At 46.7% G+C, this 25,385-nt stretch overlaps 1 protein-coding gene across 1 annotated transcript in view; it reads right to left on the bottom strand.

Moving 5' to 3' along the window:
• Positions 1-671: 671 nt before the first annotated feature.
• The window catches only part of LOC140454665 (beta-1,3-galactosyl-O-glycosyl-glycoprotein beta-1,6-N-acetylglucosaminyltransferase-like), a 143,382-nt gene continuing 118,668 nt past the window's right edge, over positions 672-25,385 (bottom strand). Inside the window, exons 2-6 of the mRNA XM_072549600.1 lie at positions 16,513-16,675; positions 15,251-16,050; positions 13,928-13,937; positions 10,410-10,433; positions 672-1,121 (exon numbers count right to left, since the gene is read on the bottom strand). Of these exons, the coding sequence (XP_072405701.1) occupies positions 697-1,121; positions 10,410-10,433; positions 13,928-13,937; positions 15,251-16,050; positions 16,513-16,675 (1,422 nt within the window). The 3' untranslated portion in view covers positions 672-696. The remainder of the gene's footprint in view (positions 1,122-10,409; positions 10,434-13,927; positions 13,938-15,250; positions 16,051-16,512; positions 16,676-25,385) is intronic.

Genomic DNA, 25,385 nt, shown 5'->3' with positions numbered 1-25,385 from the left:
AAGAACACCTCATCTTCTGCCTTGGGACCCTCAACCACATGGCATCAACATTGACATCACTAGTTTCCAAATCTCTCCTCTCCCCCCACCTCATCCCAGATCCAACCCTCCAAGTCGGCTCTCCCCTCTTCACCTGTCCATCTTCCTTCCAAACTATATGTTCGACCTTCCCCACCGACCAATCACAATCACCCCCCTCAAGCTGGATTTACTGAGCACCTTCCCAGCTACCTTCCCCAAAAGCCACACCCTCACTCTATTTATCTCTCAACCCCCTTACTCCCCCACATTCCTGATGAAGGGCTTATACCTGAAATATCGGTTCTCCTGCTCCTCGGATGCTGCCTAACCTGCCGTGCTTTTCCAGCACCACACATTTTGACTCTTACAGTGACTAATGTTACAGTGCTAAGTCTCACAGCACCCAGTGTTACAGTGAATAGTATTAAGGTATCCAATCTCCACAGTGCCCAACACTATCGTGCCCAGCCTCACACTGTCTTGTGTTCCAGTGGCCATGTTATAGCATGCAGTCTCACTGTGCCTGGCCTCCACAGCAGCCAGTGTTATACTATACAGTCTCACAGTGCCCAGTTTCACAGTGCCCAGTCTCTCAGTGTTTCCAATGTCTCACCCACCACCCCTACCACCATCACCGAGGTTTACTCTGTCCCAACCTCTAACCCAGCCCCAGTTTTACCAAGTGTCCTGTTTCGGAGATATTCCTCCATGCACTTGTACTGCCGTGTTGTCCATGTTGGGGTCAAACTTATTTGCAAAGAAACATCTCTGACGGACCACCCAATGTAGATCTCCTGCCCCATACACACAAACCAAGTGGCGATACCTTCCCGTGCAGGGAGGGTATAGGGCACCCCTCGCAACGTCACCAGCCTCAAAGGACCACTTTACTGCCCGGCCAAGTGTCCTGGTGGCTGCTTGGGTGGATGGGATGGAGCCTGGTACATTGGGCATTCTGTGCAGGGTAGCCCACACATGCTCGTCTGGGCTGTAGGTATCCTCCGACCACTTGAGGAAGGCCTGGATCTCGGCACTGTCAAACACATGGCCAACAAACTCTCTGGAGGCCATGAAGTAGGCACTGCCCACGAAGATGGAGGGGCTGATGTTCAGCTGGTCTTTGAGATGCGCCGTCAAGACGACTTGGTCGAGGGTATCGTGGTGGTATTGCCAACATTTCTAAAAGGCAAGTGCAAGAGAGAGTGAGAGAGATGAGAAAGCAGAAATGATAGCTTTTCAACTTCACCTATGGCTTTTTCCCTCCCCAACTCCTCTGCACTCTCCTCGCCCCAGTTCCAGCAAGATCCATGCACACTCCTTCTCTCAGTTACTCACCTTACAGTGGAGAACAAGGCCATTCAGCCCCTCAGGCCTTTCTCACTCCTATTGCCTAGTGCCAGTCACCTGCCAATTTCCCCATATCCCTGCCTCCCAAACCATCTCCCAATGCTCATTCGCTGAGCAAACATAAAACTCATCCTCAAGCTCTCCCACTGGATCTGGCTTCAAGCTGTGCCCTCTGGTTATAAAGGTTGAGAGCACCAGAAAAATAGATCCTTCAGCCCACCGTGTCTGCGCTGGCAAAACAGGCTCCTTGCTACTCCAGTCTCATTTTCCAGCACTGGGAACATTGCCTTTCATGCCTCACCAGTGCAATGGAGACACTTTCCTGTGGTCATCAACTCCTGGAGTGGGACTTGAACACAGAGCTTTTGCCTTAGAGAGAAGGACATGGTGTGCAGGGATATAGTTCTTTGAAAGTTGCATTGCAGATAGACAGGGTGGTGAAGTAGGTGTTTGATACCTTTACCTTCATTGGTTAGGGCATTGAGTATAGGAGTTGGGATGTAATGTTGCAGCTGTAACAGAGATGGACAGAGCTCTGAAAGATAGTGGAATCAAGGGTTATTGGGATAAGGCAGGAACAGGATACTGATTGTGGATGATTAGCCATGATCATAATGAATGGTGATACTGGCTCGAAGGGCTGAATGGCCTACTCCTGCACCTATTGTCTATAAGTAGGAGTATCTTTGATTATCTCTGATATGCCTTTGCCATTACCAAGTGTGATCTATTGTCTGTAGAGGACATTGGTGAGGCCACTTTTAAAATACTGCATACAATTCTGGTCGCCCTTCGAAAGAAAGGTTGTTGTTAAACTTGAGAGGGTGCAGAAAAGATTTACCAGGATGTTGCCGAGATTGGAGGGCTTGAGCTACAGTAAGAGGTTGAATAGGCTAGGGCTATTTTCACTGGAGGGTCAGACGCTGAGGGGTATCTTTACAGAAGTTCATAAAATCAGGAGAAGCATGGATAGATGTTGAATTAATCAGCCAGATGATAGTACACTTCACACAGCTTCCTTTATCACATACATGCAAGAAGACTTAACCAGCCGGGTCAAAGCCCACCCTTGCCTGGAGAGTCTGAATCAGGCAATTGCAATCACACTTTTACACACAAATCAGCGTTCCCCTTTCACGAATTACATTTTGATTTCAAGCCTTAGCAACACAACTGATTAATCAGATCCTGATCTAGGTACGTGACGTTTAGCATTAGATCATTGACCTTAAACTTCTACAACACCTGTTGAGTGTTGTTTCGGTCTTCCTGCCTTCTCACTTAATGGGAGCCAGTTTCAGTAAGCTAGCTAGCTTGCTTACATGCCTGGCTGCACTTTTCTGTTGCTGATCAGAATTGTTTAGCTGACCTCCTTTTCTGTTCTTGCCCCATTTTGATTCCTTCCAGGTCGGCTCTATAGCCAAAGGTCTTTTCCCAACGGTGGGAGAGTCCAAAACTAGAAGCATAGGTTTAAGTTGAGAGGGGAAAGACCTGAGGGGTTACTTTTTCACGCAGTGGGTGATGTGTGCCTGGAATGAGCTACCAAGAGGTGGTGGAGGTGGCTGGTACAATGACTATATTTAAAAGGCATCTAGATGTGGACATGAATAGGAATAGGTTAGAGAGATATGTGCTAAAGGCTGGCAAATGGGACTAGGTCAGATTAGGATGACTGGTCAGCGCAGACAGGTTGAACTGAAGGGTCTGTTCCATACTGTATGATGCTGTGACTCCATGCTCTCTGGTTATTGAGGTTTAGAGCACCAAAATAATAAGTTGCCCTTCAGCCCATCGTGTCTGCACTGGTCAAAAAGACCAGCTTCGAACTATTCTCATCCCATTTTGTAGCACTTGGCCCATACCCTTGAGTGTCTCACAAAAGCAATGAAGACACCTTCCTATGGCCATCAGCTCCTGGAGTAGGATTTGAATCCAAAGCTCTTCTCTCAGAGTGAAGGACACCACACATTAGATTCTCTACAGTATGGAAACAGGCCATTTGGCCCAACAAGTCCACACCAATCCTCTGAAGAGCAACCCATCCACACCCATTATCCTACCCAATATTTACCCTTGACTAATGTCCCCGAACACTCTGGGCAATTTAGCACGACAAATCTACCTGGCCTGCACATCTTTGTGGATTGTGGCAGGAAACCAGAGCACCCGGAGGAAACTCACGCAGACATGGGGAGAATGTGCAAACTCCACACAGACAGTCGCCCAAGGCTGGAATCGAACCCAGGTCTTTGGCGCTGTGAGTCAACAGTGCTAACCACTGAGCCACCATGCTACCCCTTCCGCAAGACACAAGGCACTTTATTTACATTGTGTCAAAAGATATCTTTTATCCTCGGTCCTTGTGGCATCATGCATGGGAGATATGGATCCTTGGTTACCAAGGGGAGGATAGATGGTATGCAGGAATGTGGATGGTGGAACAGGAACAAAAGTGCCAATGGCCTACTCTTGTTCCTTGTATATATGGGAGCAGATTTTCTTTTTCCAACTTACATCGGAACTTGTCATCATCTCATACAAATGTAGTTTAGGCTTCATTTGCATTTCAATTCCTCAGATCTCCCCACCATGCCTCTAACCCAAAATCTTAGATCTGCATTCCATTGCACTTGTACAATCGGTGAACAGTGAAGTATATTTCCTTGTCTTCATTACCGAGTGCTCACCCTATACCCATTGAATAAACCTCACCCCAATCTCCTTTGTTCCAATGGGAGCATCGTTGACCTTTCCAACTGTGCCATCCAACTTAAATCCTGGCACCATTCTGCGAAATCTCCTCCCTGTCCTGAGGGCCCTCACATCGTTTTATAGTCACCGGAAATGACCACAACAATCCAACTGGGGCTAAACCAATTCGACATGCAGCATAACTCAACCATTTATTGGCATCAATGCCTCTATTTATGAAGCCTTCTGCTTTTCTACGCTCTTATGGCCTCCCCCATCTTCTAATGTCGATGAATGTTTATTGCCAGATCCCTCTAATCCTGCGCACTCTTTACGATTGTGCCATTACATTTCTATTACCTCTCCACATCCTTCTCCCAAAACATATCACCTTACACTCTTCTGTATTCACCTCTGACTGGATGCTGTCTGTTCACCGTGGTGACTCTGGACAATTCACATCATCCTCACCATTTGCCAATCCTCCAGGTTTATCATTGCCCCGAATATGGGTATTTTGCCACATACTCCAAGATTGATATCACTGACATATTGAATAAAAGCAGTCGTCTATTTAGGGCTGAGAAACGGAAACATTTAACTTACAGGATAGTGAAGTTATGGAATTCTGTACCACAGAAAGCTGTGGAGTTTGAGTCATTGAATATTTCCAAGAATGCGATTAACAAATATTTAGGTTTCAAAAGCATCAAAGGCATGGGGAGAAAGCGGTAGTATGGCATTGAGATAGAGGATTAGCCACGATCATATAGTATGGTGGGCCTCATGGAGGGCCAAATCATCTTCTCCTGCTCCGGGTCTTGATGTTTATATGTCCCAGCTGTGTGGATCATTCTCACCTACCAACCTACCAACCTCTCGTCCAAAACAAGATCCATGAATCAGGGCTTGTGTTGTCAATTTTGTTGTTCAGCCATTTTTATCTAGTGCCTAGTGAAACACTTCATTGAATCCAGTTCAGACAACATTCTCTGCATCCAAATTCTCAGCTACTTCATCAATGCATGATGCGAGGTTGGAGACTTACCTTTTGAAAACCTGCACTGGCTTCGCTTCATTAATTTGATCTAAAGCAGGTAGGTGCGAATTGCAGCCGTAACTACCAGCATGAATGTCAAGTGCATGATATAAAGTAAACTAGGATCCATGCGGTGTGAGCCTCGGAGACCCAGGTTCAAGTCGCTTCTGTTCCAGAGTTGTGCGATAACATCTTTGAACAGGTTCATCAGTAAATGTAAGACCATTAACAAGTCGGGACAGGAGTCGGCCATTTGGTCCCTCAAGCCAGCTTCACTCAGATCGTGGCTGATTCAACATTCCTCAAGTCCATGTTCTTGCCCTATCCCCGTAATGTTTAATTCCCCAACTGAGCAAGAATCTATCCATCTGAGCCTTAAATATATACAAGGACAGCTCTCTGTGGCTAGGAATTCCAAAGATTCACAACCTTCTGAGAAAGGAAATTCCACCTCATCTCAGTCTTAAACTGGTGCCCCTTTATTCTGAGACAATACCCCCCCCCGGACCTGGACTCTCCCATGAGGAGAAACATCCTTTCAGCATTTACCCAGTCAAGCCCCTTAATCCTGTCCATTTCAATGGGGTCACCTCTCATTCTTCGAAACTCCAGTGAGTAGAATCCCGTTTAGCCTTTTGTTTTTTAAGATAATCCCTCCATAATGGGGCCATCCCACTGAACATTCTCTTAACTTCCTCCAATGAAACAACATGTTTTCTGAAATAAGGTGACCAGAAGTGCTCACAGTCTTCCAGATGTGCTCTCACAAGCACCTTGCACAGTTGCAGTAAGACTTCCTGACTTTTATACTGCAACCCCCCTTCAAATAAGGGCAAACATTCCACTTCAGTTCTAAAGAAAGGTCACCAAACTCGAAACATTGACTCTGTTTTCTCTCTATGAATGCTACCCGACCTACTGAGTCTATCCAGAAATTTCTGTTTTCGTCCAACATTCCATTAGTCTTCCCAATTACCTGCTGCCCTCGTGTGCAAGCTTACCATGTTTCATTCACTACTTCCCCCAAGTCCCTTTGTGTTGCAGCTTTCTGAAGCTTTCTCCATTTAAATAATATTCTATTCTTTTGATTTCCCTTCCAAATGAACAATTTCACATTTTCCCACATTGCACTCCATTTGCCAACATTTTTGCCAACTTAACCTATCAATATCTGACTGTAAAGCACATAAGACAACATTTTTTACTGTAACTCGATTATACATGACAGTAATATATCAGCAAGGTTTGAGAAGGTTTGTAGTTCAGGTTGAGGTTCTAGATGTAGGTTTTGCTCACTGAGTTGGAAGGTTCGCTGAAGATGTTGCCTAGTATGGTGACAAAACATCTGAAAATGAACCTTCCAGCTCAACGAGCAAACCTACATCCAGAGTAATATTTCAAGTCAACCTCAGAGTACAACGGGATCTTGATCAGATGGGATAATAGGCCGAGGAGTGCCAGATGGAGTTTAACTTCGATAAATGTGAGGTGCTCCATTTTGGAAAGGCAAATCAGGGCAGGAATAATACACTTCATGGAAAAGTCTGGGGAGTGATGATGAAACAAGGGATCGTGGAATGCAGATTCATAGTTTCTTGAAAAAGGAGTCGCTGATAGACAGGGTAGTGAAGAAGTCGTTTGCTACACTTGTCATTCTTGGTCAGTGCGTTGTGTGTAGGAGTTGGGAGGTCATGCTGTGGCTGAACAGGACATTGGTTTGGCAATTTCTGGAATACAGCATGCAATTCTGGTCTCCCTGCTATAGGAAGGATGTTGTGAAACTTGAAAAGTTTCAGAAAAGATTTACAAGATGTTGCCAGAGCTGAATGTGGAAATGCAGGAGATTGGTACTAGATGTGGAATAATTGCAGACACAATGGGCTGAATGGCATCCTTCCACAAGAATTCTTTAATTCTGTGACTGGTGCAGAAGGAGATTAACTTCAAGGTTCATGTTATCAGAAGGGACACCAAAGCCCTTAGCTGAGTGGTCAGAAAACTCCCTACTCTTTGTTTGAACTAAGGCATAAACTGTCTCCACCACTATCATAGCATAAGTCAGCCATTCGTCCCTTCAAGTCTGCTCCACCATTCAAGAAGATCACTGCTCTTCTGGTTGCAATTTCAATTCCACATTTCTATCGTTTGTCCCGGGGTCCTTATCTTTTTTTTAAAACAAGGTCACCTTGCTCACCCTTTCACAACTTCATCAACTCAGCCTTCACAACTTCGTACAGAAGAGATTTACACAGTGCAACAGCCCTCACAGGGGAAAATAATTCTGCAAGGCATTGGTGAGGCCACTTTTGGAGTATTGGATAAATTTGTGATCGCCCTGCTGTTTGAAGGGTGTTGTTAAACTGCAAAGGATGCAGAATAGATTTACAAAGATGTTGCCAGGACTGCAGTTATAAGGAGAGGCTAGATAGGCTAGGACTTTTCTCACTGGAGTATTGGAGGGTGAAGGGTGACCATATAGAAGTTTATAAAATTGCGGGGGAAATCAATAAAAGTGAATAGCCCCAGGATGGGGGAGTCCAAACCCAGAGGGCATAGGTTTAAGGTGAGACCTGAGGGTGGTGTAAATACGGAGCAAGTTGCCAAAAAGAATTGTTGTAGTGGGTACAATTACAAGATTTAACAGACGACATAAATAGGACAAGTTTAGAGGGATATGGACCAAAGACAGGATAAGGGGACTAGTTCCAATTAGGATACCAGGTTGGCAGAGATGAGTTGGACGAAAGGGTATGTTTCGGTGCTGTAGGACTCTGACGATATCTTATTCTACAGAACATCTTGTCAAACCTACAAGAGAAAGCAATGTCCCATCAACTACCTTATCATGTCCCCTCAGAGAAATTTATACATTTCAAAAAGATCTCTCAGATTTCCAAACTTAAATGTGTAAAAGCCAATTTGTTCAACCTTCATCCCTGGGAAAAAGGCAGGTGAAACTTGCTGTCAATGTAATTATTTTATGTTTTAAATGAGAGAAAAATGTACAGACTGATTCTGATGTGGTCTCATCAAGGCCTTGTGTGGCATTCTCTCCACCCCTCAGGTCTGGAAGTGGACTCTACATTTTGAAGAAAAATGTCTGTGTTAATAGACTCTGGACTAGAAAGGACTCTGTTTGTTGGTAATTAACTATCATATGGTTTGTTGGGTTTATCACCTGCACTGTCTTGCATGTCCCTGAGTCTGGCAGGTCTTACTGTGAGCTGGGAGGCTCTTGGGTCGTCCTGAAAGCTGTCACCCTGAGAGCCGGAGGGTGGGTAGGCCATCCTGTGAACCTGAAGGTTGGTAGGTTGTCCCGAAAGCCGGAGGGTGGGTAGGCCACCCTGATGACAGTCTCCCCGAGAGCTAGATGGTGGGTAGACCATTCTGAGCACCGTCATCCTGAAAAGGGGTAATCGGGATGGGCTGTGCTAGAGGTGGTCGAAAGCTGTATCAGAGCAGCCAAGAGCCAGAAAGCGTGTAGGGGCGGGCTGAGATCCAGAAGGCTTGTGGGCTGCCCTGCAAGCTGTCGTCCCAGGGAAGGGGACAGGCTGTCCTAGAGGTGGCCGAAAGGTGTGCCAGGATAGCCATTGGCCAGATGGCGCATCGGGGTCGGTGAGAGCCCAATGGTACGTAGGGGCAGACCGAGAGCGAGAAGGTGGGTAGCCGTCCTCAGCGCTGTCACCCCAGGTGGGTAGTGGGGCGGGTAGTCTTAGAGGTGGTCGAAAGGTGTGTCAGGGCGGACCGAGAGCCGGAAGGCGCGTGGGGGGGCTGCTATAGAGTGGTCGGAAGGTGGGAGGGACGGGGGCTTGCTGGGTCTGCATTATCTGCACTTTTTAACGTAACAGGATTGTCTTATGCATAAACGTCATTGTTGCTGTCTTTTCATATTTGAAACTGGGATTTGTGGTTTGTCCTCAATTCCCTGTAAACTGGTTGAACAGTAGGGTTTGGGGCCGAGCTTTGCTGCTCCTCTCCCTTGTAAAATTGCTGTTGTATACAGCTGTAAATGTTAACTGTTGTGCTGTAACCTCTTTTTTGGTACTTGTTTAATAAAATAAAAAAAACAGGGGAATGCTCCTCTCCCTTGTAAAATTGCTGTCTCTTGTATACAGTTGTAAATGTTAACTGTTTTTGTAAACTGTTTCATTAAATTTATAAACAGGAGATTCAGCGGTCTTCTTGATTTTGGGGACTGACTCTGTGCTGGCTGGGTCACAGTCAGTGTGTTACTGTTGGTTTCTGCTTGTTTTTTGTGTGGGGGAAACCTGATTCCTGAACTGGCTGAATTATTTAGCCAGTTTGTTAACTGGCATTCCTTTAGGGAGGACTGATTGTTAAACTCCTGATGCACAGACTGTGTTTCAGGTGTAACTCAGTTCTCATTAGGGGACTGTTGTTTCACTGACTGGTTATAGTCTGTGTGTTACTCTTCTTCACTTTTGAGAAAAGGACAATGTTAATTTTGTGGTAGGGCTTAGCCCTTGGACTCTAGTTTTGTTTTTTGTATGTGTCCTCACTGTTTGGACTGAGCCCTTGTAGAAGACATACATTTTACCAGAGGAGCTGTTCCTGTGGGGAGGTCTAGCTCTGAGACTGGGCCTCTGAAGATTGAACACCTGTGTGTGTGCTGGGAGGTGAGCATTTGCTGTATCCTGGAGTTTGGGAGAAGACCTTCCCTTCAGGAGTGGACCAAAACCCCTGTGAGTTAACCACCTTTACAATGTACTGTGTTCCTGTGAGTGGGCCTGGCTCTCCAAGGATGTGCCAGGACTCCATGGAGACTGAACACCTGTGTGCTGTGGGGTGTGCATTTGCTGCCTTTGGGAGTGGACTCTTACCTTGGTTGTAGACCTTGTTTTTAGCAGTGGACTCTATTTCTGACAACACATGTAAACTGGAGTGGACTCTGTTCCTGAGAACTCTATTTTTTTTTGAAGACTCACTATTTGGACTCTGTGTACCAGAAAGGACTCCATTTTTTCACAATTAACTATTGTGTTTCTTATTGGGCTTATCACCTGCACTGTCTTGTGTGTCCCTGGGTCTGGCAGGCCTTACTGTGAGCTGGGACGTTCATGGGTCGTCCTGAAAGCTGTCACCCCGAGAACCAGAGGGTGGGTAGGCCACCCTGATGCCAGTTGCCCCTAGAGCCAGTAGGTGGGTAGGCCATTCTGAGCGCAGTCGTCCTTAGAAGGGGTAATCTGGATGGGCTGTCCTACAGGTGGTCGAAAGGTGTGTCAGGCCGGACTGAGAGTCGGAAGGCGCGTAGGGGCGGGCTGCCTTAGAGTGGCCAGAAGGTGGGAGGGATTTGGGTGGGGTGGGGGGGTGGAGGCTTGCTGGTTTTTTGGGGGTCTGTATTGTATGCTCTGTTTCTTACACAGTTGGGCTGTCTTATATGTACGAAATGTCATTGTTACTGTTCGTAATGATTGAAACTGGGATTTGAGGTTTGTCCTCCTTTCCCTGAAAACCGGTTGAATGTCAGTGTTTGGGGCTTGGCTTTGTCATTCCCCTCCCTTGTAAAATTGCTGTTTCTCTGTATACAGCTGTAAATGTAATTGTTTGTATAAAATGTGAATTGTTTAATAAAATATAAATAAACAGGACTGTCTGTTTCCTTTCTTCCTGGTGATGGAATATAAATTGTGAGGAGCAATTATAAATGTTGTCTGCGAAAATCACAAAGCTGAATCATGAAAGAGGAAGGGGAGTGTAGGTTAAGCTAGATATACTTGTACAAACAGTTATAAGCATCTGTTTCCCACTTCTGCAAAAACGAAAACCACAATCAAGAGGTCATAAGGCTCCGTGTGGATGAAGAATGAGAGGAAATGTTGCTTTCGCAAGCAAGGAAGCAGATGGCAGTGAAGGTAGATATACGCTAACAATAGACCACAGAGGGATGTGGTGAAATGGCCAAGCAAAACCTGTACTGTTACGCACAAGGCCAGATAAGGCAAGAGATAAACCAGAGGAATGGGCGCTGGGTTTAGAGTAGTGGGAGAAGGGAAAGGGAAATGAATTGTATTAAGGTTTTGTACTGTGTGCCTATCTTGTAGATACCACTCTTGCAAGAGTATATCAGATGATACTGCTGCTGCAGATCTTGTCTTGCACTGAAATTATTGAAGTGAGTGAGTTCTATTTCCCATATAAATTAAGATTTACACACTTGTTGTTTTTCACTGCATCTGACACCTACACACATGACATGGGTACAAGGGAAAAATAAGCATGACTGCTGTCGGGTGGTAGTGGAAGAAAAATAAACAGGCATGTCAAGGGATCTGCTCACTGAGAGCTGGCTCTAGGGGAGCTGGATCAGCATATGAAGGACTCTTCAATCCTCTCGAGGAGAGGAGACTAACTTCGAAACAGCTTCAGTGTGTCTTATGTGCTGCTGTTGGTGTCCTCCTACTGAAAAGGAGTTTCAAATCTTCTTTCATGGTTTGTTGTGATTGTTTTCTGGGGTTTCTTTCTGCTTATTTCTGTTAATTTGAAGCTGTGCTCAGCTGCACAGGCAGCTACTACCACCACTGCTGCTACAGTCTGGGCCTGCTCCTCCGACTGAAGCCTGGACCTCGCCTGCACCCCTGCTGCTGCTGCCTGGGCCTACCTACACCTGGGGACGACTTTGATTGCTACTCCTGAGGCTGCTTCTGAAAAAAAATAAACAAGACGATCAGATGTTCTGTTCACTCTGAGCTGGCTCTGAGGAAGCTGGATCCATGTCAAGGACTCCATGTGTAAACAAAATGGTGAGTTGGTGACTGGATAATGGACTCTGTGAAGTTATTCTTGATGTCGGGGTTTCCTGCTCCTCTGATGCTGCCTGACCTGCGATGCTCTTCCAACACTGTTCTAATCTTGACTGTAATCTCCAGCATCTGCAGTACCCACTTACAGTCATAGAGATGTACAGCATGGAAACAGATCCTTCCGTCCGACCAGATATCCCGACCCAATCCAGTTCCACCTGCCAGCACCCGGCCCATATCCCTCCAAACCCTTCCTCTTCATATACCCATCCAAATGCCTCTTAAATGTTGCAATTGTACCAGCCTCCACCACATCCTCTGGCAGCTCATTCCAAACGCGTACCACACTCTCCATGAAAATGTTGCCCCTCAGGTCTCTTTTATATCTTTTCCCTCTCACCCGAAACCTATGTCCTCTAGTTCTGTACTCCCCGACCCCAGGGAAAAGACTTTGTCTATTTATCCTATCCATGCCCCTCATAATTTTGTTAACCTCCTATAAGGTCACCCCTCAGCCTCTGACGCTCCAGGGAAAACAGCCTCAGCCTATTCAGCCTCTCCCTTTAGCTCAAATCTCCAACCCTGGCAACATCCTTGTAAATCATTTTGGAATCCTTTCAACATCTTTCCAATAGGAAGGAGACCAGAATTGCACGCAATATTACAACAGGGCCTAACCAATGTCCTGTACAGCCACAACATGACCTCCCAACTCCTGTACTCCATCCTCTGACCAATAAAAGCACACATCCCGAACGCTGTCTTCACTATCCTATCTACCTGCGAGGCTGCTTCAAGGAGCTATGAACCTGCACTCCAAGGTCTCTGTTCAGCAACACTCACAAGGACCTTACCATTAAGTGTATACGTCCTGCTAAGATTTGCTTTCCCAAAATGCAGCACCTCACATTTATATGAATTAAACTCCATCTGGCACGTCACAGCCCATTAGCCCATCTGGTCCAGATCCTGTTGTAATCTGAGGTAGCCCTCTTCGCTGTCCACTACACCTTCAATTTTGGTGTCATCTGCAAACTTCCTAACTGTACCTCTTATGCTCGCATCCAAATCATTTATGTAAATGACAAAAAGTAGAGGGCCCAGCACCGATCCTTGTGGCACTCCACTGGTCACAGGTCTCCAGTCTGAAAAACAACCCTGCACCACCACCCTCTGTCTTCTACCTTTTGAGCCAGTTCTGTATCCAAATGGCTAGTTCTCCCTGTATTCCATGAGATCTAACCTTGCTAATCAGTCTCCCATGGAGAACCTTGTTGAATACCTTACTGAAGTCCATATAGATGACATCTACTACTCTGCCCTCATCAATCCTCTTCGTTACTTCTTCAAAATTCACCCAGACAATCTCTGACACCTTTCCCCTTCCTGGACCTCTCCATCTCTGGCAACCGATTAACCGTGGACATCTACTACAAACCCACCAACTCCCACTCCCTGAAATACACCTCCTCCCCCCCTACCCCTGTAAAAACACTATCCCTTATTCCCAATTTCTCTGCCTCTGCTGCATCTGTTCCCAGGAGGACCACTTCCATCACAGAACATCCCAGATGGTGTCCTACCTCAAAAAACTACAATTTCCTCTCCCACATGGTTGACAATGCCCTCCAGTGCATCTGCTCCATTTCCTGTACCTTCATCCTTAAACCACACCCCTCCCAACACAACAGAGACAGTACCCCTTGGTCCTCACCTTCTACCCCACCAACATCCGGATACATTGCATTATCCTCCACCACTTCTGCCACTTACAAACAGACCGCACAATTAGGGACATATTTTCCTCTGCACTCCATCTGCATTTCAGAGACCATTCCCTCTGCAACTACCTTGTCAGATTCACACCCCCTACCAACCCACCCTCCCCTCCTGGCACCTTCCCTGGCCTCTGAAATAAGTGCAAAACCTGTACCCACACCTTCCCCCTCACCTCAGTCCAAGGCTCCAAAGGATCCTTCCACATCTGACAGAAGTATACTTGTACCTCCACCAATGTCATCTACTGCATCCATTGCACCTGATGTGGTCTCCTCTACATCGGGGAGACAGAACTCTGACTTGTAGATTGTTTCAGAGAACATCTCTGGGACACTCACACCCACCAACCAACCCCACCGCCTCTGGCTGAATACTTTAACTTCCCCCTTCTGGATTAGTGGTGCTGGAAGAGCACAGCAGTTCAGGCAGCATCCAAGGAGCTTCGAAATCGACGTTTCGGGCAAAAGCCCTTCATCAGGAAGGGCTGATGAAGGGCTTTTGCTCGAAACATCGATTTCGAAGCTCCTTGGATGCTGCCTGAACTGCTGTGCTCTTCCAGCACCACTAATCCAGAATCTGGTTTCCAGCATCTGCAGTCATTGTTTTTACCACTTTAACTCCCCCTCCCACCAAGGGCATGCAGGTTCTGGGCCTCCTCCATCACCAAACCCTTACCAGCTGATGCCTGGATATTCCACCTTGGAACTCTGCAACCAGGCAGATCATTGTTGATTTCACTAGTTTCCTCATTTCCCCACCCCAACGTATCGCAGTCCTAAGCCTCCAACTCAGCACCACCCTCCTGACTGGTCCACCTTCCTTCCCACCTGTCCACTCCACCTTCCACAACCCCACGCTCCCCCCACCCCCCCACCCCCCCACCCGGCATACCTTCATCTCTCTATCACATTCCCAGCTACCTTCCACCCCTAGCCCCACACCCTTCCCACTTATCTCTCAGCCTCCTGGTCCACAAGCCTTATTCCTGATGAAGGGCTTATATCCGAAACATTGATTCTTCTGCTCTTTAGATACTGCCTGAGCTGCTGTGCTTTTCCAGTGCCACATTCTTGTCTCTGATCTCCAGCATCTGTAGTCCTCACTTTCTCCTCCACTCTTAACCTACCTACATTCCTGTATACTCTCGTAATCAGTCTATATCCCTCCTTATCCCAGGCCCAGCCCTCTCTTTCTAGCCCATCCCTTTCACCTGACCATCTTCCTTTCCACCCATCTGCTCCCCCCTACCCACTGTCCAATCACAACCACCTCCTCCCTGCATCCACCAATCGCCATCCCACCCACCTTTCCCCAGCCCCACACCCCCATTTTTTCTGCAGCCCCTTCCTCTCCCTGGGTTCTGATGAAAGTTTCCGACCTGAAACGTCAATTGCCCTTCTACTCTGTTTGCAGCTCAACTCTCCAACTCCTCCCTATTCCTTTGTACGTTCCGAACCTCCCTCCAAGTAGTTGAACAATTTTAACAACCCTGTCTTTCTTTGTACAGTCGGGAGTGAAGGACTGGAAGAGAGAGAGAGAGAGAGATGATGGAGGGAGGGAGGATGGAAAACACTTGGATGGAGAGAGGCCCAGCAGACAGGAAGGCGGTTACCTTTTTGAACCCTGGTGCAGGATCCGACTCAATCACGTTGGAGCCGTTCAGAGCTCTGAGGCTGCGGATTATCTCCCGGTTGGTCTTCAGGGGGAAGTCTTGGCCACACACGTTGATGAAGTACCTCCAGGGGACAGGGCTCTCCAGCAGCTCCTTCATGCAGTTGAGATCTGCCTGAACTCTGCTCCAGCCAGCATAGGTGACCCACTCCAGCTTGGCTGCGACAAAGACATTGTGGAAACACGAAGCGATGGCCCGAACGGCCGCATGAAATTGACTCGGGGATTTGCGGTCCACGTGGATACAGTAGATATTCTGTGGGGTGTCAATGCTCCGTAGAAGCCTCTCGAACATCTCAATGCTCTGGTGGATGACCATGGAGTAAGCCAAGGGGAAGTGTTCCTCCTCAGGGCTCAGGGGGACAGTGATATACTTGCGGGCCCTCACAAACGATCTGCAATTTCGGGTCATGTTCAGATAATCTACCTCAGTGACGGCCTGGTGCTTGAGGGAGACTGTAATGGAGTTGAGGAGGGCCCTTTCCACCTCCTGCCTGTCCCCCTGGATGATCTGCCAGCAGGTGGAGTTCTCCTCGACCAGCAGGAGGTGTTCCTGCATTGGACTGGCGCCTGGTTTCACCAGCCTGAGGGTCAGCCGGCGGCCCCCTCCTCTCTGGACCAGCAGCCATTGGCACAACAAGACCACACTGAGCACACACAGCGCTGCTCTGAGGCACGACCAGCGGGTACAACGCTGGCTCAGCTTGGGCACAGCGCTTTCCAGAGGGCAGTGTCCCCAGCCTACAGGCGATAGGCAAATGCAGAATGGATGCTCTCTGAGCTGGGCAGCACTGCCTTCACTAGACCGTGCGGAAGGAGTGACTGCAATTTGCTGGAGAGGTCGCAGCAGCCAGTCCCCTCTCCTTGTTAGACCCTTGTCTTTCCTTTTCCCCAAGATTCAACAAATGACTCCGACTTTCACTCCCTCTCCCCCCGGAACTGCTCTCCCTCTGGAATTCCGCTCCCACTTTAACACCTCTCCCTCAATCTGTGACCCCTTTGTAACCCCTCTCCCTCTATAATCCTTCTCCCTTTGTAATCCCTCTCCTCCACTAACTCATCCCTCTCCCTCAGTAACTCCTCTCTCGTTCCTCCTCTCTTTCTGTCCCTCTGTAACTCCTCCCTCTCTCTCTCTGTCTCACTAACTCCTCTCCCTCTCCCTGTCTCTCTCAGTAACTCCTCCCGCCCTCCTCTGGATGAAACCCAGCCAATGTTCCGTTGTTTCTCTCTCGGAGTCCGGGCTCCCCTCGCTCCTGTCTGCCTGCCTGGCTACAGGCGTTTCCTTCCCCGGTCTCTGCTTCTCTCCGGCCGTTCCTGGACCGGTGTCGCCCGAGTGAAGTAAAGGAAAGGATCGCGATCGGAGAATCTACAACCAGAGAGAACACAAAGCCAGACAAGTCCAATAACCCACGCCCCAGCCTGGGCTGAGATGCTCTTTCAGGAAGGAACCTGCCATCGAGCCCACAACAATGTGGGAGGGGTAACCCTTGGATGAAGAGAGGACCAGGAGACGGGAAGGACCTGTTTGTACTGTGACTCTTAACTGCCCTCTGGGCTATTAAGGATGGGCAATAAACACTGGCCTGGCCAACGGTGCCCCCATCCCATGAATTTATTTCAAAAAAAGTAACAATAGTAAGTCAAATTAAATCAAACTTCACCACCCGTCATCTCTCTCTCTCTCTGATGCGAAATTGGAATTATGGTGATTTGACCATTCATAATAAAGCTTTGAATCTGAGTACAGCAAGTTGATATGGATCCAAACAAAAATTCCCCTGTCCAAGAGTGGCTCAGAGGTTAGCATTGTTGGAGCACAGTACCAGGAACCAGAATTTGATTCCAGCCTTGGGTGGTTGTGTGGAGTTTTGCATGTTGTCTGCTTGGGTACCCTTCGGGTGCTCTGATTTCAAAGATGTTCAAGTTAGATGGATTGGCCATGCTGAATTGCCCATAATGTCCAGGGATGTGCAGGCTAGGTGGGTTACCATAGCCACACACACACACACACACACACACACAATGCTCAATCTAATGCAACATCCTGGTGGTTCTCCTTTGCCCCCCCCTCCAGTATAATCACATCCTTCCTATAATGTGGTGACCAGAACTGCACACAGTATTCCAGCTGTGGTCTCACCAAAATCCTGTAAAGCTCCAACATGACACCTCCCTTCTCATGTATTCAGTGGCTTTGATCCTTCTTAATTCCCTTACCTGCCTATCCTGCTGCCTTCACGGATGGCTGGATCACACAAACCAGGATCCGTCTAATCTTCTGTGCTTGCCAGGGTCCTCCTATTTAACGTGTACTCCCTTGCCATGTTAGTCCTCCGGAAATGCATGTCACAGCAATTTGGGCATTCAGTAGCACAGAATGGAGAAAAAAAAATGACTGGCATCAAGAGCTGGCATCTTTTAAACATTGTAACTGTGCCCACATACATTACTTCGTCTGGAAGTTCATTCCATCACAAACCACTCTGGGGAAAAAAGAGTTGCTCCTCAATCTTTAAATCTTTTTCCTCTGACCTTACAAACATGGCCCTGAGACTGAACTCCCCCACACGAGGGAAAAGACCCTTGTCATTCACCTTATCAATCACTGTCATGATTTTATAAACCTCAGCAAGGTCACCCCTCAATTGCCTATGCTGCAGTGAAAAACACATACAGTTCTGATGTGGATCCTTCAGAGAGGGGACAAAAAATGTTTACCAGGATGTTGTCTGGAATGGGGGATCTTACCTGTGAAGAAAGATTGGATAGACTGGGTTTGTGTTCACTGGAATGCAGGAGGTTGAGGGGTGACCTTATAGAAGTTTATAAGATTGTGAATGGCATGGATAGGGTGGAAAGTATGAGGCCTTTTCTCAGGGTGGAAGAGTCAGTTACTCAGGGACACAGGTTCAAGGTGGAGGGGTCAGGGGGGTGTTTAAAAGAGATATGTGAGGCATGTTTATCATGGATAGGGTGGTGAGTTCATGGAACACACTGCCAGAACAGACAATGGAAGCAGACACAATTGGAGTTTTCAAGAAGCATCCAGCAGCAGGCATGAATAGGAAGGGGACAGGGGAATACGGATCCTGTAAGTGAAGACAGTTTTAATATGGAAGGCAAAATGTGTCAGTGCAGGCTTGGAGGGTTGAAGGGCCTGTTCCTGTGCTGTAATGTTCTTTGTAAAATGTCCCCAGCCTCCCCAGTCTATTTTTATATCTCAAACCCTGTACTCCTGGCATCATCCTGGTCAATCTTTTCTGAACCGTCTCCATTTTAATAATATCCTTCCTACAGCAGCGTGAGCAGAACAGGACACAGTCTTCCAGAACTGGTCTTACCAACTTCCTGTCCAACCTCAGCACACCATCCCAACTCCAGTCTTCAGAGAGCTGAACAATGAAGGTCATCACACTCCAGCAGGTATTGTTTCACCCTGACTCACCTAGTAACTGTCCACATCTCTCTGGGACACTGATGTGAAACATCCTGGCTCTTTGACTGATTCGACCAAGTCTCATTTCCTACTGTTCTTGTGTATCCCTCAGAACAGGAATGTAATGTGCATTCCCATGGAACATCACAATGACATACTTGTTTGTGGATTCACATGAAGTGGGCATCGCTGGCTGGGACAGCCTTGTTACCCATTTCCCTAATCTCTCCGGCATAAATGATAACGAACTCTCCTCTTTAACTCCACTGTCCTTGTGTTTTAAGAATCCTGACTACAAATGCAAAGTCACATGGGAGAGAGTTCCAGGATTCTGTCCCAGAGAAACTGAAGGAAGGATGATTATTTTCAAAGTTGGGATTAAGGGTGAAGTAGAGAGTAACTGCAGAAGGAGTAGTGTTGCGTCATATTGCTGGCCTTGTCTTCAAGGTGATATTGATGTTGGGTTTACAAAGTGCTGTTGAGGGACCCTTCCTGAATTACTCTAGTAAATCCACAACAGGTATAAGATTGTTTCCAGGAAAAATGGACAGGATTCATCAGAGAAAGGAAAGGCAAATTGCTCAAAGTCTCATGAGATGATAGCATGGAGGGCCCAAGCAGCTGAAGGCCGGTGGAGTGATGGAATCAGGGGATGGTCAAGAGGCTGGAATCGCAGGAGGGCTGACATCATGGAGTGATAATGAGCATTGATGTGACAGCTAAGAGAGGGTTATTGGGACTGGCGAAGGTTTCAGAGATAGGGTGGGGTGTAGGGGGTGGAGGAGGTTCTGGAGATAGGGAAGGTGTCAGGGCTGGATGAGGTTACAGAGATAGGGAGGAGTGTACTGGGTGGAGGGGGTGACAGAGTCATAGAGATGTACAATGCAGAAACAGTCCCATCAATCCAACTCGTCCATGCCAACCAGTTCTCCGAACCTAATCTTGACTCAATTGAGGAGAAAGTGAGGACTGCAGATGCTGGAGATCAGAGCTGAAAATGTGTTGCTCGAAAAGCGCAGCAGGTCAGGCAGCATCCAAGGAGCAGGAGAATCGACGATCAGGCATGAGCCCTTCTTCAGGAATGAGGAAAGTGTGTCCAGCAGGCTAAGATAAAAGGTAGGGAGGCGGACTTGGGGGAGGGGTGTTGGAAATGCGATCGGTGGAAGGAGGTCAAAGTGAGGGTGATAGGCTGGAGTGGGAGTGGGGGTGTGGGCGGAGAGGTCAGGAAGAAGATTGCAGGTTAGGAAGGCGGTGCTGAGTTCGAGGGATTTGACTGACACAAGGTGGGGGAAGGGGAAATGAGGAAACTGGAGAAATCTGAGTTCATCCCTTCTGGTTGGAGGGTTCCTAGGCGGAAGATAAGGTGTTCTTCCTCCAACCGTCGTGTTGCTATGGTCTGGTGATGGAGGAATCCAAGGACCTGCATGTCCTTGGTGGAGTGGGAGGGGGAGTTGAAGCGTTGAGCCACGGGGTGGTTGGGTTAGTTGGTCCGGGTGTCCCAGAGGTGTTCTCTGAAATGTTCCGCAAGTAGGTAGCCTGTCTCTCCAATATAGAGGAGGCCACATCGGGTGCAGTGGACACAATAAATGATGTGTGTGGAGGTACAGGTGAATTTGTGGCGGATATGGAAGGATCCCTTGAGGCCTTAGAGGGAAGTAAGGGGGGAGGTGTGGCGCAAGTTTGCATTTCTTGCAGATGCAGGGGAAGGTGCCGGGAGTCGAGGTTGGGTTGGTGGGGGGTGTGGTCCTGACGAAGGAGTCACGGAGGGAGTGGTCTTTTCGGAACACTGATAGGGGAGGGGAGGGAAATATATCCCTGGTGGTGGGGTCCGTTTGGAGGTGCGGAAATGACGGCGGATGATATGCTGTATATGGAGGTTGGTGGGGTGATAGGTGAGGACCAGTGGGGTTCTGTCCTGGTGGCGATTGGAGGAGCGGGGCTCAAGGGCGGAGGAGCGGGAAGTGGAGGAGATGCGGTGGAGGGCATCGTCGATCATGTTCGGGTGGAAAATTGCAGTCTTTGAAGAAGGAGGCCATCTGGGTTGTACGTTATTGGAACTGGTCCTCCTAGGAGCAGATGTGCCGGAGACGAAGGAATTGGGAATATGGAGTGGCGTTTTTATAGGGGGCAGGGTGGGAGGAGATGTAGTCTAGGAAGCTGTGGGAGTCGGTTGGTTCATAGTAAATGTCCGTGTTGATTCGTTCGCCCGAGATAAAAATGAAATGGTCTAGGAAGTGGAGGGAGGAGTCTCAGATGGTCCAGGTGAATTTGAGGTCAGGGTGGAAGGTGTTGGTAAAGTGTTGATGAACTGTTCAACCTCCTCGTGGGAGCACGAGCCAGCGCCGATACAGTCATCGATGTAACGGAGGAAAAGGTGGGAGGTGGTGCCAGTGTAGCTGCGGAAGATGGACTGTTCCACATATCCTACGAAGAGGCAGGCATAGCTGGGGCCCATGGGCACCCACATGGGCACCCAAGTAGCCACCAATGTCAGGCTTCCCAGTCTATAGCTTCTCTCAGCTTTAAAGCATCACCTTTTCATTCTGAGGCTATGTCCTCTGGTTCTAGTCTCTCCTACTCGTGGAAACACCTTTCCATATCCAGTCTACCATGGGGTCTCAGTATTCTGTCAGTTTCAATCAGATCTCCCTCACTCTTTTGAACTCCATTGAGTCCAGACCCAGAGTCCTCAGCCACTCCTCATGTGACAAGCCTTTCATTCCTGGGATCATTCTTATAAAATGCTTCAGGAATGCTCTTAACTTACTATTGTGAGAGATGACATTACACTGAATTACATATTTTGACTGCAGGCTATAAAACTACCGAACTTTAGCAGCAAGCTATGTTAGTGTCCCTTTCTCACTGACTGCTGCTGCTATCTTCTCAACAGTTTGAAGGGTCTATGATGTGTAGATACTAAACAGTCCAAACTGAGTATACACATCTCTCTGTAATGAGAACAACCCATGGTCTACTCAGACTATGTGGACTTTACCTTTACCTTTACCAAGCATACATTAATATGATTAAGAAAACATTTACTCAACAACAGGAATGTTGGATGATTACAAAAATAACTTGGTCCACATATATTTTGCCTGAACCATGGTTGTTACCATATAACCAAAAACAATTATACATGAGGAAATCTAAACCTAGTTTATTCATCCTAGACGCGGGTTGCAATTCAGTTCTTTCTGTTTTCTTGTCTTTGACAGTGCATTACCCTATAATGTAGGTATGCCTGCGCTCATGTATGTTCACCCTGTTCTATGTCCTTGTCTTTATCTTCATCTTCACTCTCAGAAGATTACTGCTGATCCCCTATTTCCTCTGCCTACAGTCCACACCCTGTTTGTCGACTGCACTTGAGAAAGGCATTGTGCCCCATTTCTGATCGATACTGCAATGCCCCACTGGAGCTTCCAACTCATCTTGAAGTGGTTGAGTTATGATTGTTCAACCGTGGCCCTGGTGGAAGCATGGGCAGTGTTGTATTTTAATTTTGCCATTGCCTCAGGGACGCACTAGCATCTTGATAACATTCATAGACCCTTATTTCAAGGAGATTGGAGTGTAAGAGTAGGGAATACTTACAGGTGAGACCACATAGAGCCATACAACATGGAAACAGACCGTCCGGTCTAACAAAGACTTGCCGAACATTATCCCAAACTAAACACGTTCCACCTGCCCGCTCATGGCCCATAGCCCTCCAACCCTTTCCCACTCATGTACTTAACCAAATGTCTTTTAAACCTTACAATTGTACCCACATCCTCCCTTTTCTCAGGAAATTCATTCCACGTGCGAACCACCCTATGCATAAAGAAAGTTCCTCATCTTTTTAAAATCTCTTTCCTCTCAGTTAAAAAATGTGCCCCCTCGTCTTGAAATGCCCACCCTTGGGAAAAGACAAGTAGCATTAACTCTATCCATACCCATCATTCTTTTATAAACTTCTATCAGTCTCGAGTAATGTGGGCAGTTTTGGTCCCTTTGTTTGGGGAAATTTCATTGGAGGCAGTTGAGAGAAGGTCTGCTCGGCTAATCCCCAGAGAGCAGGGATTGTCTAAATAACAAATGCTAAACAGGTTGGGAGTCTACTCACTGGAACTTAGAAGAATGATCTAATTGAAAAATATGGGATTCTTAAGGGGTTTTACAGGGAAAATGCTGGGAGGAGGTTTCTCATCATGGGGGAGTCGAGGACCAGAAAGCATGGTCTCAGAATCAAGGGGTGCCAGTTTAAGACTGAAACGAGGAAGAATTTCTTTTCTTTGTGTCTTTGGAAGTCCTTGTCACAGTGCCCCCTGTGGGGGCAGAGTCCTTGTGTATATTTAAGGCTGAGATGGAAAGATTCTTAATCAGTCAGGGAATCAAGGCTTCAAGGGAAAGCACAGGAAGGTGAAAGTGAGGAATGTTGGATCAGTCACGATCCTATTGAATGGTGGAGCAGGATCAAGAGCTTAAGGGCCTACACCTGTTCCTGTTTCTTATGGCATTACTGTCATGTGGTCATCCTGAGCACTAACCCACTGTTCTGGAAATCATGGTGTCGAATACTACCACAGCTGATGGTGAAATATGAAATCAATAAAATCTGGATTTAAAAACTAGCCGATGATGACCATATAATCACTGTTGATTCTCAGATTACAGGTTTATTCGTGAAACTCCAGATCCATGGCAATTATGTTGGCTCTTAACTGACATCTGAAATAGTCAAGTAAGACACTCAGTTCAAAGGTAATAATGGATGGAAAACAAATGGCAGCCTTACCAAAAAAGCCACATCCCTGGAGAGAATAATTAGAAAAGAAAAACATGTTATGAACCAAATTTAGAGAATGTTTCATTTAATTCCCTGCAGCTGTTCTTCTGTGGCCCAAGGTCTTTGGAAGGAGGCAGGATCTCAGGACTTGTCTTCTACATCAACATCATGGCAGCTCCAAGACAGTCTGAAACAATCCTCCAAACTCTGGCATCGATGGTTCCATATAAGTTAAACATTGTTGAAGTGACAAAACCTTTCCACTCTCCAGCTCTGCAGATTGGTGATAGGGCAGTCTGAAAGCAACATGGGTACAGGCTATGGCACCCTACAGCTGGGGGAAGGTAGTGATGGCAGAGAATCCCAGTGCCCGGGTTGCTTGATATAAACAAGTCTAATCTGGAGAAAGAGGCATCAGTGACAGCTTGGATGCAATTGCAGGTCGCCTCAACTGGTAGATGCTACAAAAGACCCGATGTAAAATATATGTGTGTGTAAAATGTATGGGATTTCGAACTAATGACAAATATGTTTTGGCCTAATTATTTGAAAGCACTTAATAATTATCCAGGTATGTCTTTCTGGAACCTTGACTTAAAGGTGGAATGTGCCTCCTGGAATATTAATGGTTATTTGTTATATTGTGCTCGTTTGTAAGAAAAATCATTGACAGATTTTGTTCTGAGCAAGGATCACTGGACCCAAAACATTAACTCCTGATTTCTCTCCTCAGATGCTGCCAGACCTGCTGAGTTTTTTTTTTGTTTTTGGAATGACTGCAGTTTTTGAATAGGAAATGGGACTTTATTTTGTGTTTTGAAATATTTTATAATATATTGCAAATAGAAAGGAAAACAAAGAACTGCAGATGGAACTGGAGATCTGAAAGAACCAAATTCAAAACATGCCTGAGAAATTCAGAGGCTCTGGTAACATCTGTGCCAAGAGAAACACAGTTAACACTGAGTCTCGTGTGACTGTTCCTCAGAACTCTGTTTCTCTTTCCACGAATGCTGTCAGACCTGCTGAGTTTCTCCAGCATTTTCGATGTTCGTTTTGATTTCCAACATCCACAGTTTTTGCCTTTAGTCAGATCAGAAGATAAAGCCGTTCATATCTGTGTCTTAGGGCACACTGTTCACAAGTAATCCATGGCTGATACATTAAACAATAAAGACATTTGTGAGTGCAGGTGGGAGACAATTTAAAACAAGGAAAAAGAGTAAGTGCTGAGGGAATGGAACAAGTTTGCAGCATCTGTGGAAAGAGACAGACAGACAGACAGAGTTAACATTTTGAGTTCAATGTTCAGTTTTCATGACAATTTAAGGTCTCCTCTGAATGACAGAACCTCCCCCTAGTTCTGTTCTGGAAGCTCAGGACTGATGTTCATGTTCAAGTTTTGGACAAGGGCCAGATCCTACTCAAATGGCTACAGTTTAAGCAGTTATAGCCTGTGTAAATTTGGGGAATTAATATGAGGGTTTTGCAATTAAAGCCCAGCTACCAAGCCAAATCAAGCTACAATTGAAAATAATGCATTTCCATTGGCTCAGAACAAGGCAAACAAACAAAATAAATTGTTTCATTATTGAGGTTAGTCTGCCCTTCCCTCTGAACATAATAAAACTGCAATGAACAATGCACCTGCTTCTAGAATTGGTTTTATTTCAACAATAAATACTTTGTACAGTGAGCAATAAAATCTTGCTGAGGACACAGGACAGTGAATATTTTCTCTGTGCTGACATTTGAAACACAGATGGAAGTGATATGGGATATTTTGGAACTATCATGGTCCCTGGATCACTAAAGATTAGATATGAAAGTAAGATACATATGGAAATCCTGATGATATGACTT

The sequence above is a fragment of the Chiloscyllium punctatum genome, chromosome 29, assembly GCF_047496795.1.
Source record: "Chiloscyllium punctatum isolate Juve2018m chromosome 29, sChiPun1.3, whole genome shotgun sequence".
Lineage (NCBI taxonomy): Eukaryota > Metazoa > Chordata > Chondrichthyes > Orectolobiformes > Hemiscylliidae > Chiloscyllium > Chiloscyllium punctatum.
Note: the sequence above shows the minus strand (reverse complement) of the source record. Positions and strands in the feature narration are given on the sequence as shown.